The sequence below is a fragment of the Rhinolophus hipposideros genome (genome assembly GCF_964194185.1).
Source record: "Rhinolophus hipposideros genome assembly, chromosome: 13".
NCBI lineage: Eukaryota > Metazoa > Chordata > Mammalia > Chiroptera > Rhinolophidae > Rhinolophus > Rhinolophus hipposideros.
This window is the reverse complement of record NC_138059.1, coordinates 1,307,466-1,326,249: the sequence shown is the minus strand read 5'-3', so window position 1 is coordinate 1,326,249 and position 18,784 is coordinate 1,307,466. Positions and strand designations below refer to the sequence as shown.

The following is an 18,784-nucleotide window of genomic DNA, read 5'->3' as shown; positions in this document are numbered from 1 at the left end:
CTTTGTCAATACTGATTATAACACAATAAAATAGGGAGGTAAAATAAACGATATCAGGAATAAAAAGAGAATGGGATCAGACGCAGCCAACGCTAATAAAACGGCAGCCCCGCAATCACGCCCGGCGCAGCCCTGACCGTGAGTGCTCGGTCCTCTCCGTGACCAGGAAGCCCTACGCGCAGCCCACTTTCAGGCGGCCGGGATGCGTCCTGCAAGCGGCAGAGCAACGGGATGGGAACCGACGCAGCTGCCCTCCGAGCTGTGCCATCCCCACAGGAAGTGTTTTACTCCACACCAGCGGCTACTCCACTCCGTACAGTTTGATTTCAGTAAATCTGAACATTTGGAGCAGGCAGACACATGTCCAGAAAAACACAATACGACAAAAGTGACCCAAGAGGAAACAGAGAGCCTGAGTGTTTTTAAGAGAGAAATTAACTGGCAGATGGTTTTACAGCAAAAGCCCAGAAACACTGAAAAAGCACACAGTCCTATTCCTCCCAAAACTCACACAGAATATAATCACCGTTCCCCCTCCGTATCACAGAGGTTCTGGCCAGCACAGGAAGAAGGAACGAGAAATAAGAGGGGAAAGCATCGGAAAAGAACAGGAAAAACTCATTATCCACAAATGATACTATCATATGGACAGTAAAACTTCAGATTCTACAAATTATTCCATTAATAGCAAAATCAACTCCACAGGATAAACCTGGTTTCTTCCAGAAATAAATTTCAAGGGGAAAAAAACAAAACCAAAAGATGGAGAGAACGTGGAGCGAGCCCTAAAAGGCGTATGGATGGATTGCACGGTGTGGATCCCATCGGGACCCTGTGCGGTGCCACTGCACACCTGGGAGCCGCTCTGTGCAGTGTTACCCCGGGGTCTGGGTGTAAAGAGGCGTCTCTCTTAGGAACACACACTGAAGGCAGGAGTTAAACATGAAAACAAACTATGTCGACTTTAGAGGAAAGTAAAGGCAACATCGTTATCATGTTATAACAGAATTTATTAACGAGATGGAAAAACGCAAACCATGACAGAAACGCCCGTCGACCATCGGGAGTGTCCCCGTGAAGAACTTGTGCCGCTCAGCAGGCCCCACCCCAGGGACAGAGGCCAACTGGAGAAGTTTACAGCACATCTGACAAGGCTCCCGCCGCCACAATCCACAAGGAAACCTTGCAAATCAATTAGAACAAGACCAACTCAAGAGAAAAACCAACAGAAAGCATTAAGAAAGACCCAAATGATGGGAAAACTGATGGGAAAAACTGATCAATTCCTGAGTCACCAGAGAAACGTAACTTCTCACCAGAGGCGAGCCCTGCAGGCCCACAGGCTGCCACAGCTGCCATCGGGTGCTGACCAGGGCGGGGGCAGAGGGCACGTGGTGCTCCCAGAAGGAGTGAGGTCAGCACGAGCCCCCACCAACCGCTGGACGGGCCTTGGGTGCGGAGCCCCGGCAGTGCCCACAGGCCTCGGCACTGCCCTGCAAGGGGACCAAATGGACGGCCCTGACCATCCCTCCCACGTGGGCCAGGTTCAGATGCCACGGCACGCTCACATCACCAAACGCAGAGCAGGGACACGAGGGGACAATTCTGTCCCGTGATCTGCTCCTCCTGGGAGCCACGCACGTTGCTGACTGAAGAGCAAACCCAGCCAGCGGCAGAATAAAGCGAACCACACGCTCATGAAACAAGGCTCCAAGGGCTGGAAGGCCAGCAGGTGCTGGGGAGGGACAGACACACAGGGCAAACCAGGAGGAAAGGCTGACTCGGCCCACCAGCCCCACCTCCGCCCGGGCCAGTGTCAGCCCTGGTCCGAAGGGACAGAGCCCGCCTGTGGCCACCTACACAATACAACACGGCGGAGACCTGCCATTGCCATCCCCCCACCTCCGCCACACACGCTGCCCGACACTGTCATTACCTAGGGGCTGACAGCCTTGTCTCGAAGGCCCCCCAAAAGGGCCTCGGCTCCCCAGGCCGCTGCTACCGGTGATGGCTCCGTAGGACATCTTCTCACAGAGGACAGTGCCACCGCCTTCCCGCTGAGCTGGAGGAAACACAGACACCAGGGCAGAGGAGGAGAGAGGGTTAGTGCTGAGGCAGGGTGCACGCTGGCTGCCCACCCGCCCCGAGCGTCCTCACCCCAGCTGCCCATGCTGGTTCTCAGGCCAGCGAGCCCCTTCCAGGTGGCCTCCCATCCACTGGCCAGTGTGGGGGTGCTGGGAATAAACCCTTCCAAAGGGATCCCTCTCAAAGACCACGGAGGTCCCAACTGCAGCCCCTGAGCAAGCCCCCTGTCTGGCTCCTGAGGCCACTGGGCCCCCATGCACAGCGGTCCCCATGGCACCATCGAAGCTGAGTGCTGCACCATCTGAGAACCCACTGGCTCGCGCCACCTGCCAAATCTGTCCCCCTCCTCTCTGCCCTCCTGAGCCGCACAGGGGGGTAAGAGGGCTGGGGCAGGCAGGTGGGGCTGAGCCCACTTCAGCCACTTACTGTGTGCACAGCCTGGACGAGCCCCTGCCCTATCTGGGCCTCAACTTCCTCGTCCGCAACAGGTGACAAGAGGCCTGCCTCTCAGAGGAGCGAGGGGTGAGCAGGCACGCACGGAGGCTCACAACAGGGTGACAGCACCGGCTCCTGAGCACGCCACCAGGCGTCTCTGCCTGCCCGCTCTGCACCTCCTGGGAACCGCAGCTCCAGGGTGGCAGAGGGGACCGCTCCAGCTGGAGAACTGACACCTGTGACCTCCAGTGTCACAATTTTCTGGTGTGCCTGTGCCCACACCACTGGGGACACCCAGGCACACGGCCCAGTGCACAGGGAGGCTTGTCTGGCGTTGGTCTGACCTGCCACGTGCTAACAACGACAGCGGGGCTGGCAGAGTGCTCCATGCAGGCCAGGCTGGGCTCTCGGCACTTTGCAGCCACGACTCAACTCACCCACACAAAACCCTCAGCAGGAAGGCAGGCTCGTGAGCAAAGCGAGCGCCACATGGGGCGAGGAGCAGGTCCAAGCTCCCGCTGTTGGACTCGGCCCCCCAGGAGCCGCTCTGCCCCTGTGGTGCCCATGCCGTCCAGCCATCCAGGACAGGGCAGCCCAGGAGACCAGGCACCCAGCAGACCCCCGAAGTCTCAGGATGAGACATGAAGAATTATCAAGGACCCCAAAGCGCTTTGGTTTATGGGGGTGATATCAATCACTATTTACTACACTAGAAATTAAAATGAAGGTTTTAAAAAAATACTCAGTGCACTTTAAAATAACAACAGTAAGCCCACTGCCTCTTAACATAAATAACATTCTTTATGAAAAATAACTCCATTTCCCCAAACTAAACAACGCAGTCGGATCAGCGAGTGTCCTATACTTGGTAACTCTCTAGTGAGGCTTAGCAGACAGGCTGCGCTCTCAAACCTGCCTCCGGTACAAGCTGGGGCAACACAGTGCTTTGAGTGGAGCATATGAAGAAATCTGCCCGCAGAGGGGTAGCTGGCAGAGGAAGGGCCTCCGGGAGCCCTGAAATCCCCAGGAGTCTTCAGAGCACATGTTGAGAATCCTGATGGATTCTACAGAAAAGGCCTTTCAGAGAACAGAGCAGAGCGTTGAGAAGTTAACAGGAATGAAGAACGCAGTAGAAAGGTGAAGGATGAGTTGAAGAGGTCTTCCAGAAAGTCGACAAAGAGGAATCAGCAGTAAAGCCAGGAGTCCCTACATCTGTGTGATAGAAATCCAGAGACGAGAAAACCAAGGGAATGGAGGCAGCACACAGGGGTTCATGGTGAACACCCAGCACTGGATACGCCTGAGCTTGAAAGGAGCCAGGAAACACTCAGCGAGGGGTAGGCACGACCAGGGCCGGCCTTGTGCCCACGAGACTTCAGCACCTGAACCAGGACAGCACCCAAGCACATGGGGCCAGGATGACCTGGGGACCCGCAGCTCCAGTGCCTGAGGACGGCTGGGATGAGGGGCAGAAAGACACTCAGACACCGGGGTCTCGAACAATCCCTTCAGCACCTCTCCCAGGAAAGCATTCGGGACGTGCCCCTCAGACGGGGATAACACAGGAAAGTGGGCAGACGCAGACCGCCTGAGGCAGGAGGCAGGTGAAGGACACAGGGCACAGGGGGCTGTGCCCAGGCCAGGAGGACAACCAGCAAACCGGAGCCGACAGAAAGTTCTAGAGGGACCTCCTCAGGAAGGTGACACGTCGGGCGATTGATGTACAAGAGGTTAAGACGGCGTCATCGGAGGAGGGCTCTGGGTTAAGTTGCTGGAAAGTTCATCAAACACGATGCAAATACAGGCAACTACAAACTCCAACAAGTTGGGCAGGAAACGAACCACCCTGGCTGACAACGGGCAGCTCCCTAGCGTCCGTGGCTGCAATGAGGAAGGCCTCATCCACCTGACGGTGTGACCCAACGTGTGACTGCGCGAGGGGGGAGGGCCCGTGGGTGTGGGCACACGTGTGTGCGTGCCTGTGTGTGCACTGAGGCGTGGGCATGTGTGCGAATGTGGGGTGTGGGACAGCCAGAGCACGTGTGTGCAGAGACCTCAGTCGTCACCTTACAAGTCAATACACAACGTCTACAGGTTGGAAAGTCACAAAGTAGCGGCAGGAGCCTGGGATTCAGAGCAGAGCTAAGTATCGGAGATCCGCTGTGGGAAGGAGAAGGAGCTGACTCAGGAGGGGGTCGGCTGGGACGGCTGCGTTTTCTTAATTAACCACGTAGAACTCACTTACTCTCTAGACTTGAAGCATGTACAATTTTAAAATATTAAAGCTTAACTTGTAAACTCCCAGTGAAATCATCATGTAGAAAGATCAGTCTGGAAGCAGAGCGGCGGCTGTGGGCGTCTCCCTGAGCAGACAGGACCCAGCACTGTCCCCCCGTCCCTGGAAGGCAGCCCCGGCGAGTCGCTGGCGGAATCCGAGTGGCCAGGCGAACGCCAGGCAGGCAGGCGCAGGGCGCCGGAGGACTCGGCCACACTCCGCAGACACACCCCACACCCCCACTGTGCGCCAGATGCCGTGTCCAATGTGGCCTCGAGGCCTAGACATTTACCAGGAGTCACCTGCAGTGTCCGGGGACAAGGGCTCCAGCAGGAGGGCAGCTCTGAGGGCACGACTGAGAACAGGAAACACCGGTGCAGGGCCCTGCCTGCTGCCGGGTGCCTGGAACGCTGGCCACGCTGGGCCTCAAAGCCCGGAGGGCTGGAATCCAGCAGGCCCACTCCCCCAGTGCGGGAGGACTCAGATGCCAGCACAAACCCCGGTGCTCTAAGCCCTGTGCCCCGGCTGTGCCCTCGGCCTCCTCCCCGCGACTCCTGCTCATTCACCAGCACCCAGCTCACGCCGAGACTTCCCCGCCAAGCTGTCCCCATGGGCGAGGGCAGCTGTGGGCACCAGCAGAGCCAGAGGGGGAAGAGGAGGCAGAGCTGGACAAAGGCCTGCGGGCCGGAGGGCTGGGCGGATGCTCATCAGGAATGGCCCGGGGTTGCCCCAAAGCTGCCGGACAGAGGTCAGAGGAACAATGTCCGCTCCCAAGGAAACCTCCTACTGAGTGGCTTCCGAGACCGCCCACCGGGCTGCCAGCCTCCTCGGGCCTCGTGCCCCTGGGCTGGCGCCGGGCTCTTCCCCAGCCACCATCCCCTCAGCAGCCTGAAGGGAGCCGTCTGTCCTTGCACAGCCCAGATTCTGTTTATAGGGCACTAGAGGAAGTGAGGGTGCCAGGAATGCCCAGCAGGACAGCTCTGCCCCCAGGACAAAGCCCCCAGGCCCAGGAGGAGGGAGCAGCCCGCCAGCAGTTAGAAGGGCGCACCCACACAGCTCCAGGTTGGGCCAGTGTGGGGCTAGGACAGGGCCCAGCCCCCCGCCCTCCTGTCCCTCGGGGCACAGGACAGTGACACTAGAGACACAGCTGAGTTGAGTGTCTGGGAGGCCCGGGCTCCTACAGCCAGGCTGGGTGGCAGTGTCCACTCACGTCCTAACCAGGCCAGGGGCAGGCAGGGTAAAGCCTGGCCAAAACAGACCAGCGTGGGCCTGGTGACCCACAGCCCCCACGACAGACCCCCAGCCACTGGGCTATGGCAGCCTGGCCCCACCCCACCAGGAAGGGGACACACTGACCTGGAGAAATGGGAATCGCTGCTCCCACAGCCCACCCTTTGAGGTAAATCTTGTTTCTAGGGCAAAATGAAACTGCCAAGTTAAAGAGGGGGAAATGAGCCCCAGCACCTGCAGCTGGGAGGGCCATGCGAGGCGCCCACCAATGCCAGCCCCAGCAGCCACCTGCCCACCAATGGCAGGTGCCTCTCCAAGCATGTCCACCGCCAAGGCCCACCCTGCCAGCTCTCCACGTGTCACCCCACATGTGGCCTCACAGCCCCTCCACAGGTAACAGCTAGAGGACCACACAGGTGGCTGCCCCTTGCCCAGCACCACGGTGAGGTCCTCCTGGCGCTCGGCGACCGTGTGACACAGCAGGTGTTTCCCCCCACCGCCACCCCGGACGCCTCTGGCTTCTGACCGCACAGCACATGGTCCAGTCCCAGCCTGGCCCAGCTGGCCACTGCCCCGCCAGTCCTGAGCTCGGGACCCCAGTCCCTCCCCTATATGAGGAACCAGGAAGGGCAGCCCTGGGAGATGGTACAGGCATATGAAGGAGTGCTCGCTGGAAGCAGGTGCTGGCCACCCTCAAAACATCTGTCCCCACACTTCCGAGGCCCTGTGCACCGTCCCTGCTCCCACACTAACGCCTACAAATCTGAAAGGGCTCCGGTCCCCTGCGGCCACCAGCTGGCTGACACCCTGCACTCCTCAATGCCCTGTCTGTGTGAGGAAATTAGAGGGGAGGGAGGAGGGAGGCGACCCGGGGGGCTTCCTGTAGGAGGCAAGGCTGGGGAAGAAGAGGAGCGTGCTAGGCAGTGCAGAAGGACAGCTAGCCAGGGGCCTCCTGCTGCGGCCCTCCACTCACCTGGTCACGCCCACACTCCCAGGAGGCCTGCTGGCAGGTGACCTGCAGTGACATTACCCTGTGCTCTGCTCCACCCTGGGCCCAGCCACTAACCCTAACCTCCCAGGCTGCAGGGAGGCAGGAGGCCCTGGGCTGCGTTGCTTAGAGACCGCTGAGCTGCCCCCAGGGGGGCGAGGAGGGAGGCACAGTGCTACTCGGACCGCCCACGCTGTTCCAGGTGGATGCTGACTGGCCCAGGCTGCCTGCCCACCCGAGGGCCGGCGGGCACCATGAGTCAGTCGTGCAGGAGCCCTCAAGCTGGACTGAGGCCATCTGGGCCCGCACACTTCCCTCCACTGTCCCCCACCCACGCAGCCACCAAAATGCTTCAGCCATATGCGTGTGCCCTCTGGGCTGCTTTGGAAGCCAAAGCAGCCCGGAAACCCTGCATGAAGGTGACCACATCACTCAAGACCAGGCTGCCCAACAGGCTGGGCCCCAAGTCTGCGCACACCTAGTGCCAAGACTGGAGTGTCACTGAACACGTCTGGGACCTTTCTGGGACCACCAGGGGCCTGGAACAATGACGAGTGTCTACCATGGGCCCAGAAGGGGTAGGGGGCAGAGGCACCTTTGTCAGGTAGTCCCTGATCTAGAGGAAATCCCAAGTTTTAAATGAGAACGCCGAACTCAGGAAGGGAAAGTGACTTACCCAAAGCCACAGAGACAGACGGGCTCTAGGGCCGACCTTCTCCCTGCTCTCCCTGCAGCAGGCACACAGGTCCTCCCCGCCAGACCAGGAGCCACGGAGGAGAGGACCGCAGCTCCCTCAGCTGCACACGGCCCTGCCCAGCACCCCATCCCCCTGCAGGCAGCAGCACTCCACGGAGCTTGGAGGCATCAGTGCGAACTCCGGTTTCCAGAGTGCAGACGGAAGCAGAAGAGGCTATGTGCAGGTGCACAGGACGGCACGCACGCTCACCCACACAGCTGTGTGCGCAAATGGCTTCATAACCTGCTCTGCCGACCGCGGTGCTAGGACACTGAGCACGCCCGCACACAGACCCCGGTTACAAAACACCACTCGCCACCAAAAGGACGAATTAGGACTGCTTAGAGAAACAAATGGCTGACTCCAGGATGGGGAGGGGCGTAGAGAAAGTCAAAAGAAAAGTCTGGAATGTTTGTTAAGCAAAAGAGCAAGGAAGTGCTCACAGGAAGGTGGGGACATCTCAGAAGAACACAGGAACCAGGCTGAAAAGGCTTCCACTGGCCAAATCTGGGGCAATTTGAGCAAGAAAATACATAAAGGTGATAAAGGATTATAACCCACTGAACAAAATAAAAATCCATGAGTCCACACTGTTATAAATAAATAAATAAATAAATAAATAAATAAATAAATAAATAAATAAATAAGAAAAACAGGAAAAGTTCTTCCTAATAACTTTTAACTAATAACTGTGGAAGGAACGATGGAATTAGCAACCATCATAACAACAGATTCAGGCAAGAACGTCCGATGGACGTTAGCGGTAGTGGGTGAAAGTTGATGAATAACAGGATATTCACATAGTCTCACAGTATCTCCCTAAGACACTTATTAATTCAACATGGGAAAATAATGACTTGACAGAAGAGAAACTCGGCAGACATCACCTTAACCAAACGTTCTACGTCAGCACCGTCAGGGATGGAACAAGTCAGCATTCCGTGCCTCCCCATGCAATGACTGAGGACACGGCAGCAGCTCCGTAACATTCCTGCCAACAACGTAGGACAGTGAGAACCATCAGAAATAGCCACGAGGAGACACCGTCTACAAAAGAACTGACCTGCACTCGGCACAAATGTCAATTTTGGGAAACAAAGAAAGACTGAGGAATTGTTCCTAAAGATTCCAGGAGGCCAGAGAGACATCATCACCAAAATCCAGCACACGATCCTGGCTTTCACTCTGCTACAAAGGGTATTCATAGGACAATTGACAAGGTCTGTCCTCTGAATATGAGCAGACTCCTCAGGCCAGACACAAGAAACTTCCTGGTTTTCAGCCTTGACCAACAGGCATCATGTCTACACTTGCTGCCCAGAGGTTCAGAACACGTGTGTATGTACATCTACACAGAGAAAGGGATAACGCAAATGTGGGGAAGTGGGAATATGGGAAATGGGGGTGAAAGGAAGTCTTTCTGTTAATCTGGTAACTTTCTGTAAAATCTAGATTATGTCCAAAATTTTAAGTTAAAAATAAAATAAAGACACACTGGGGATTTGTGTAAATCCTAGAAATAAATTTAAGAAAGGTGCAAGATCTGTATACGGAAAACTAAAAAGCATTATTAAAAGAAAACGTGTAAGAGTGGTGGGCACATCATGCTCATGGACGACACACTCGAGAGTGTAAAATCAGAAATCGAGACCTAGGCCAGTGACACAGACACATATTTAAAACGTGTTCTAAAATCAAGAAGCCTCTCTCATTTTAAAATCAATCTATTAAACAACTCTTAGAGAAAAAAAGGAAAAATATAAACTAAAACTAAGGAATTTCTAAAATAATTTTTAAAAAACAGTGAAAACATTACATATAAAAATCAAGATACATTTGAAGCAGTGATCAGAGGAAAATTCATAACACAAAACATTTAAAGAAAAAACGTAATGAACTAAATTCTCAGTTCAAAAGGTGAGAAAAAGAACAGTAAAGTAACTCAAAAGTAACCACAAAAAAGGAAGCAACAGAAATAAAAGCAATAGTAACGAAGTAGGAAACAGAAAACAATAGATCCAATTTATAAATCAAAATCCTGTTTTCTAAAAAACACTAACAGAAAACACAACCAACTAGCTTAGTCAAGAAAAGAGGGAGAAAGCACAAAGATACAATCTAAGAAATTAAAAGGGAAAAACAGTCACTGAACCAGAAAACAAAGTTAAGGAACCATAAGACTCCACTTTCAAATCCTATGTAAATAAGTATAAAACAGCTTAAACAGGCACTGTCCTGGGAAAATGAAGTTCACCAAAAGTGACCCATTGGAGACAGAGAGCTTAAACACACAAGTTTGGATAAAAGAAATAGAAACACTTATCATAAAAACTACCCCATAAAAAAGCACAAGGACCCGATGGTTTTGCAGGGGAATTCTGCCACATTTCCAAAGTCAAATATTTCCCATGTCCCACAAATCATTCTGGGGCATTGACAGTGAGGGAAACCTTCCAAACTCTCTTATGAAGCAGGCATAACACTGACACCAAAACCTAAAGACAGTCCAGAAAAATAAAAATGGTAAATCAGTATCAGTTATGAATATTGATGCAATGATACTAAATAAAACACTAAGAGACAAAACTCAAAACCCCATCTGTTTACTCTTCCAGGAATACAAGGCAGTGTCAGACATTAGGGAATCCACAAATGCAATATATCAAATTGATGGACCCATGGGAAAAGCTGATGTCTTCCTCCATAGATGCTAAAAACAGCATCAACAAAATTCCTGAGGCAAACACTCAAGAACTTTTCTGGTGAATAGCCTTCAGCCCTAAAAGGAGCACCTTTTTTAAACGGAAAATGCTGGCAACGGTTCCCAGAGATCCTGGAGGGAGCAAAGGGGGCCTGGGTCTTTAGCACCGTCCAACAGCATCCTGGTGGCATAGGCAGAGCAGTCCCTTCCACGAGAGATACCAACCAGAGACGTGAGAAACAAAGGTGGGATCAAGGACTCTCTTTGCAAATGATAGGACGGAAAACTTGGAAAACACCAGAGACAATGTCCAAATTCAACAAATTAAAGACCGTGGTAGAGTAGCAGGGTATAAAATTCACACAGAGAAAGGAGGAGTCTTCACATACACAAATAACCAGGCAGAGGGCAGAGTGGTAATGACAACCCCATTTACAACAGCAACAGAGAGGATACTATACCTCGGAATAAGTTTAACACGAAATGGGGAAAATCTCTAAGAGGAGACGTGAAAACACCCAGGAAGACAGGTAGAAGTAACCAACAGAAAGCCGCCCGCCCTTGAACAGGACGACCTTATTTCACAAAGCGCCTGTTCTCCCACCCAATAAAATGCCAGCCAGCATTTTTATAGAGCGAGACAGGGGATCCTGTGGGGAAACAGACGGACGGTGAACGTGAGAAAAACACGACACAAAAGCAGAGGACTTCTACCCGCAGGCTTGAAAAGCCCAGGGAATAAGGGGCTGACACCTGCTACAACGTGGATGGGCCCCGAAAACGCTGTCGAGCTGGAAGGAGCCAGACACCCCGGCCACACAAGCGCATCCCACGACACTAGAAATGTCCAGAGCAGGCACATCCAGAGCACACAGGTGGCTGGAGAGGCTGGGGAGGGGGACTGCTCACAGCTATGGGTTCTTTTAGGGGGAGGAAAAGGTTCTGCAATGTGACAGTCGTGATGGGTGTACGGCTCTGAATACACTGAAAGCCGCCCAACTGCATGCGTCAAAACGGTGCACTCTGGGGTAGTGGCTTACGTCTCAATAAAGCTATTTTAACAAATGCTAGAAAGCCTCCATAATTAAAACTCCGTGCATGAAAACATAAACCAATGGAATAAGAAAGTCTAAAAACAGAGCCTTGCACATATGGACATTTAGTATCTAATAAATGCCGACAGCTCAAATCAAAGAAAGACTTTTTAATAAATGGTGCTGGGACATCTGGTTAGCCATGTGGGGGAAAAACTGGTCCATGCCGAACATAGGAAGAATATATTCCCATCGATCGTGGCTACCCATACAAAAGAGAACAGCTTCCGAGAGAGAGGTGAGCTCCTCTTTAACCTGCGTGTGGGGGATGGTTTCCTAAGTGGGACAAAGACAAAATGCTCTAAAGGAGAAACTGAAGCCTGACTGGCACCTCCTCGGTGACCTGGGCTAACGGGCACACGCACACATTCCCCGAGGGCCTGTCCTGCTCCCCCGCCCCTGCTTCTGGATTCCTTCTCATCTTCTCCCTTCCTCCTCCTGCAGGCGCGGACGTTCCCAGCCCAGCAGCCCCGCGCGCTGCACTCCCTCAGCTGTCTGCTGACACCACAGAGCTCTCTGTGACTGTCACTGTGCGTGTCCCGCAGCCTCCAACTTTCGGTGCCACAGGAAGAAAATGGGGGAGGGCAGCCCCCAGGACTGGGCAGGAGGCACGGAGACCAGGCCTGGAGTGAGCGCAACTGCCCGGGAAGAGGAAGAAGGGGAGGGCGCAGACGGCCAGGGCACGGGCAGCTCAGGCCTGGCCACAGCCTCCTCCAAAGGGCAGCCGGTGGCCGTCAAGGCCCTGCGAGCCCAAAGCCTGGCCCGCCCGGCCTCACCAGACTGCAGGCTGAGCAGGGGGAGAGCAGTGACAACCAGAATCTCCCCCACACCCACCCCACCCCCAGTTGCCTAAGAAACCAGGACACAGGCCATTCTCCAGGAAGGTGGCCCAGGTGAGCCTCAGGCGCCTGGCAGCACCACCCCTCGCTACAACCCCTACAGAAGTGGGGAACCCTGAGAGCAGGGAACCCCCAGACCACCACACAGCACAAAAGCCCTGGCCTGACTCTCCGTGACATGACCCCTCCGCCAGGTCCTTCTGACCATGTGGGATGGGTCTGAGGCACAGGCTCCTGGGTGCAGTCTGGGTGAGAGGAAGCACGGCCGGCAAGGGGGGGCCTGGCAGAGGACCCAGCCCCCCACCCACCCACCCAGCCATCTGCTGGGCCGAGCCCAGGGCTGTCAGGAGCCCAGCAGGGCTCCAGACAAAGACAGAGACTCAGGAGGGTGAGACAGAGAGAGGCCAGGAGACAGACAGATGACGGGAAAGGAGGGAGACAGCCCACAGGCAGGGAGGGGCACACACCCCACAAGAAGAAGCCAAGAGAAAAAGCAAGTCTGGTCCCCAGGGACGGTGCTGATGAATGGAGCGCAAGAGAAGGGCTTCTGGAGGTGTTAGTTACAAAACTCAGGGAAAAATTAAACGGCTGAGGTTCATTCACGGGGGACTTGGCTTCCAAGCACATCACTCGAGAAGTGGGAAACCCATGCCTTCCAGGCCCCTGGAGAGTTCTCTCAAATGCAATGAGGAAGAGGAACTGAGAAGGGACTGACCTGGTGGGCACAGAGGCCAGGCAGCAGAGCGGGACCTGCTGGGGGGGCCTGGGAAGGCCCCACGGCTCACCCCCAACAGACTGCTGCAGCTAGACAAATCCGCACTGGACAGGGCCTGCAGAGACCCGCCATCACACAGGTGCCCGGACACCGAGAGCTCCTGCCTCTCCCAGGGAGGCCCACATGCAGGAGCAGCAGGCCCCCCAGCACTGCTGGCGTCTCCCACCAGAGAGTGGTGCCCAGCTGCCACAGGCAGGCCCGTTCTGGGTGCTGTGATACACCTCACGGGGCTCACATCTGTGTCCAGGGGCCCCAGCTGCTGCCCTCGAGGGGCCAGGCCCACGCTGGGTAGGTCAGCAGCTGATCTGTGCGGGGGAACGGGGGCCCCACAACGCAAGGCAGTGCGGGCAGCAGCGGGCCTGTCCCTCCCCTTGCCGCTAAGTCCCTGACCAAGATGTTCCCACATGGGAAAGAGGGAGGCGGGCTGGCAGAGAAGGGGGCAGTCACCTGGCAGGACGGGCCTGGGGCGGGTGCCAGTGCCTCTGCTCTGTGGGATTTGCCGGACAGGCCTGGCACAGCCAGACGGCCCACCAGGCAAGTCTGCCATCCTATTTGTTACGGTGGCATAGCACGGCCTCTCGAAGTCCTGACCCATAAATGAGCAAATTACATCATTCACAATGAAAAAACAAATCACACTGCCCCCAGTTCATGCCACGGTAGCTTCTGGCACGCGAGCCTGCTTCCACGCGGCCCCCACCCCACGCACGGGGGGTCCCAACACAGGAGACGCAGCTCATGCCCCCCAAGCCCGGGCCCAGGCAGCAACTGAGAAGCTGGAGGGAAGGAAGATGGAGGGGAGGTGGGCTGGAGACCCCACAGTCGTTCTCTGCCTCTCCCGGAGGGGAGCGGCCAAGCTTGTGACCTGCTTGCCGCTTACGATGGTGTCAGGGGAGTGAGGAGACCACAGGCGACACCTGTCTGAGTCTCCGCTCTGCCTCTGCTGGACATATGGCCTTAACAAAGTCACTGCCCCTCCCTGTCTGTGCACCGACTCTGCCCCTTACAGGGTCGCCAGAGAGGGAAGGGAGACAGAGCAGGTGTGCTGACCCAGGTGGGCCGCAGGGAACACTTGGTCCAGCTGTCCCTTGCAGGGAACCTTGAGGACACAGGGTGGCCCTGAGTCCCAGCAGGCCCTGTGCCCTGGAAAAGGTGTCGGGCAAAGGGAAAAGGTCAAGGACTGAGGGCCTGCCACATGCAGGCTGCCCAGGGCCCCAGGCATAGGGGCAGGAAGCCCCCAGTGCCGACGAAGGACGAGCCAGCCCCACCACTGGACAGCACGGCAGAAAGTGCACCCCTTTGTGAAGAAGCCGCTGCAGACTGCCCGCAGCAGGACCTGGGCGGGGCCCTCCATGGAGGCCCAGGGGGCAATGGGGGCAAGTAGGGTGAAGTGGGCCCCTGGCGTTCTGCCAAAGCGTCCCGTGCAGGTAGCCAGGGAGCGGCTCTCGGGGACAAATGCTGGAGCACCCCTTCCCATAGCATGCTACCGCTCAGGCCAGCCAGCCAGGTCCCGGGGCCTCTGAGCGGCAGGACACGCAAAAAGAGAAGGCACCGGTCACCAGTCCAGACAGCTGAGCTTCGTTTGCTTGGTGGGAGAGTCAGCTGCAGGCTGGGGGCAAGTCCCCCCTCACGGGTGCCCTGGGCACACGCTCTCACCCGCCAAGGTTTGTCTGGGTGTGGAGTCCCTGAGTCACAGAGCTCCAGCTCGTGCCCACACCCACTCTTGGGCCCCCCTCTCGACCCACACTGGCCTCTGCCTCCACACACACCCAGGCCAGACGCTCGGCCCCACGCGCACGTGTGCCTTGTGCACCACGGAGCCAGAGGCAGAGGAGGGCCAGGCCGGGGGAGTTGCAATGACACACATCGGAGTGTTGTTATAGCAACTTGGACCACGTCAAACAGAACGCCAGCCAGCCACCCCAGGCACCTCGTGGAACCATGCTCAGAATGGGCCATGCAGAAGCGGGGCTTCCAACAGCACCAAAGGGCAGTCAGCACACCAGCCCCGCACGCACTTCACCCTCTCCCCTGCCGCGCCCCACCCTCCCCCACCCTCAGGGGAGGCCACAGGAGGCCAGGCTTCTGGCCTGGCTCTGCCCGCTGCCCAGCTGCCTGCTCATCAGCGGGGCCCCTTCCCATGATGGTGGCAGCTGAGGGGCAAGAAGACTGTGCCTGAGTCACGAGGGCGGGGGCTGCAGGCGGCCCAGAAGTCATGCTCCCCGCAGACCCTAAGACTTCTGGCAGATGCGGGGTGGGCTGTGGGGGAGGCTGCAGGAGGATCATAGCCCGCAGAAGGGAGCATGGCCGCATCTGCTTGGGCACACCCACCCACCGGACAGCCCAGCTTTCCAGGGGAGAACGCCCATCACTACCTCCTCCCGCAGCCTTCCGGTGAATTGACACTAGGGAGGGGAAGCTGGCAGAGGCCTGTTGTTTGCCTGTTACTTTAATGGTAGTAACCTCAGCAAATTAACCGGCTGAGGAGGGCAAGACTCCCTCCTGCAGGAGAGGGGCAACAGCTGCAGCAAGGTCTCAGCGAATACGGGGAGGGGTCCCCTTTTACAGACGGCAGAGTTAAATCACCGGTGGACACCATCATTTGCCCAGGCAGGCAGAGGCGGGCCCCCAAAGAGCAGGCCCAGCTGAGAGTGGTCGCCTAGGAAAAGGAGCGCCCACCACCCTCACCCCCAACCCACAGCAACACCTCACAGCCTCTCCCCTGCCTGCCTGCCCAAGCTCTGGCACTGCATGTGAGGCCAGGCCAGTGGCTGGCACTCCAGGGCAGCCCTATGCACCAGCCCTCACCTGGAAGCCGCAGGGAGGAGGCGCCCCACGGACAGACAGGGCTTCCCAGCAGAGTCTCCGCCTGCCCTTCAGCCTGGAGCTGTCCACGGTGCTGAGTGCGACCGGCCCTGCGCTGGCCCCGCGGCCTCTGCCCACACCACACTCAGAGGCTCACGGGCCCACCCCTCCCCAGCCTGAAGCTAACTCCTGCCAGGGCTGGTGGCCTTACCGCCATGGCAGGAGGGAGCAGGGCCGTGAATGAGCCCAGGCAGGCATTTCTAAGCGCTTACTGCGTGCAAGCACCAGCACAGCCATTCGAATCTCATGATCCTCGTTTTCATTTTCACAGTTCTTGGAGTTTACTGAATATAAGGAAACTAACTTCAAATATAAACGTGGCTACATACATTAGCATATTTTTCCCATTTCCTTCTAGAAATCACATTAAGATGAAAAGAATGACCCCAAAAAATAATCAAACAAAAAAATGTAAAAGCTCACACTTCATATTTAGAGAAAGTAGAAAATGAATACAATTTGCAGGCCCCAAAACATAGGTAAGGGCTACCAAGAGCAGGAGAAATGAGGCAGAGTCCTCACAGGAGGACATAAAGGGACGTTGGTGAGCAGTGAGGGGACACAGGGCAGCAGTGGCGGATCTCAGAAGGCACCTGAGCGTTACGGGCTGCCCCTGAACGCCAAGCCTTTGTTCACCACACCCCCGAGAACAGGACTGGGCAAGGAGGGCGGGCATCAGAAGCCTCCTGAGAGCTCAGCCAGGCTCAAGCAGCACAGCAGTGGGCCCACAGGCTGCACGGCCGGCCAGCCACGTCTGCAGGAAGCAGCCTGCCACCGTGGCAGCACTGAAGGAGGGAGCCTCTCACCTCTAGGTCCAAGACATGAAGACAAAACGGGAAGAGGACAAGGGAGAAAAGACATTTCAGGGGGACTCAGAAGTGTCACCAAGGGCAGAAACAAGAAAAACAAACAAACTAAGGTAAAAAGAAAGAAATCACTTATAAAAGAAAGAAAGACCAGGCAGGCCTCAGATTTTTCCAAAGCAACACTCAAAGTCAGAAGTCAGTGGACAGAGATCTACCAGATAGCCAAAGAATGATGGTCTAAACCCAGGAGTGCATCAACATGCAAACTGTCCTTCAAGCCCAGCTGAGTTTTGAACACATAAGCCCTTAGTCACCACTGCTCCCGTCAGCCATTCTGAGAAAGCACCTGCAGGACAAACCTCAGCCCATCAAGGGCTGACAGAGGAAACTCGATCAAAAGGGCTGTCAGTGAGCATTCAACACATTTACCCTTAGATACAAGACTAAAACAAACATGGGATCGGAGTGACAGACGCAAATAACACAATGCTCTGACTACAAAGAAACAACTCAACTAATAAAAACCAAGAGGGAAACAAGAAAAGAAGGAAGGCAGAATGATTAGCTCATCACCTCAACAATAAGAACTCCCAAGTCAGAGGCTACAATTTACAGCTGACATTTCAGTAACAGAAATACAAGTAGGTTTAATAATACAAAGGTGAACACTGAGAAAGGTATAATTATTGATTAGACAGGACACAATAGGAAACAAGACTCCTGACAACAACAACACAAAGGATAAAATCCGTGCAAGTAAAGAAAACTTGAAAACATTACAGAAGAACACAAAAGGAAACCGAACCACATCTGGACAGACAAACCACCTTCTTGAGAAGGAAGATTCGATCCTAGAGGTCACTCTCCCTAATTTATAAATGTAGCACAATTTCAACCCAAAACCAGTCAGGTTTGTGGGTTTTGAGTGTGTACATGCATGCTGGTGGGGTTGTGGGCTGGCCAAAGCGAAGGAAACAATCGACAGAGAGAAAAGGCACCAAAGGAAGGGGAGGAAATATTTGTAAACTATACCTCAGGGGTTAATCCCCAAAAACATATATGAGGAACTCCTACAACTCAATAGTTTAAAAAGAAAGAAAGAAAGAAAACTAAAAACCTGGTTATAAAATGGGCTAAGGACTTAAACAGACATTTCCCAAAGACAATGTAGAAATGGCCAACAAGACGACATGCTAGCCTCACTAACCCTCAGGGAAATGCACATCAAAACTACAGTGGCTTGTCACGTCACACCTTTCCGGGTGGCTGTCATCAAAAAAACAAAAGGTTACGTGCCAGCTAAGATGTGGGGAAATTGGAACCCGCGCACCCTGTGGGTGGCAACGCAAAATGGCACAGCTGCTGGGGAACAGTATGGAGGTTCCTCAAAAAATTACAAACAGGACCCCCGCGTGATCCAGCAAGCCCGCTTCTGGGTGTTTGTCCCACAGAACTGAAATCAGGATACTGAAGGGACACTAGCACGCCTGTGTTCACTGCAGCGTGACTCAGAAGGGCCAGTGCCCGTCGGCCAGGCCCGGATTCCACCCAGTGCACTGTGCTCAGCGCACAGGAGGCGAGGCCGCAACACCTGACAACACGGCTGCTGCTGAGAGAAGCCAGCCGGACGCAGGGCTAACGCTGCATGATTCCACGCACACGGTCCAATTCAGAGGCAGAGCGTGGAATGGTGGTTGCCAGGGGCTGGGCGGGGAGGAAATGGAAAGTTACTCCTCAGGGCATCGTTTCCTTCCGTCAAGGAAGATGCGTGAGTTCCTAAGTCGCGACACGACCCGCCCCTCCGTCAACGAGCCTGTGCTGCGCACTTGAACGTTTGGTAAGAGGCAGGTCTCACGCTAAGGGTTTTTATCACAATAAAATACAGCTTTCAAAAATCTAAATACAAATGGGAATTTAGGGCATGACTCAACCAGACCATAAAACCAGTGGGGAAG

The 18,784-nt window shown here is 55.2% G+C and overlaps 1 protein-coding gene across 8 annotated transcripts in view; it reads right to left on the bottom strand.

The window, feature by feature from the left end:
* The window catches only part of TSNARE1 (t-SNARE domain containing 1), a 70,106-nt gene that overhangs the window by 42,014 nt on the left and 9,308 nt on the right, over nucleotides 1-18,784 (bottom strand). For 6 of the 8 annotated variants that reach the window (XM_081070638.1, XM_081070633.1, XM_081070639.1 and 3 more), the window contains exon 2: nucleotides 1,937-2,062. In XM_081070638.1, the coding sequence (XP_080926764.1) occupies nucleotides 1,937-2,024 (88 nt within the window). In that variant the 5' untranslated portion in view covers nucleotides 2,025-2,062. Of the gene's footprint in view, nucleotides 1-1,936; nucleotides 2,063-2,511; nucleotides 2,535-6,998; nucleotides 7,045-18,784 lie in introns of those variants that run through there. The other 2 variants (XM_081070636.1, XM_081070635.1) reach the window with 2 other exon arrangements.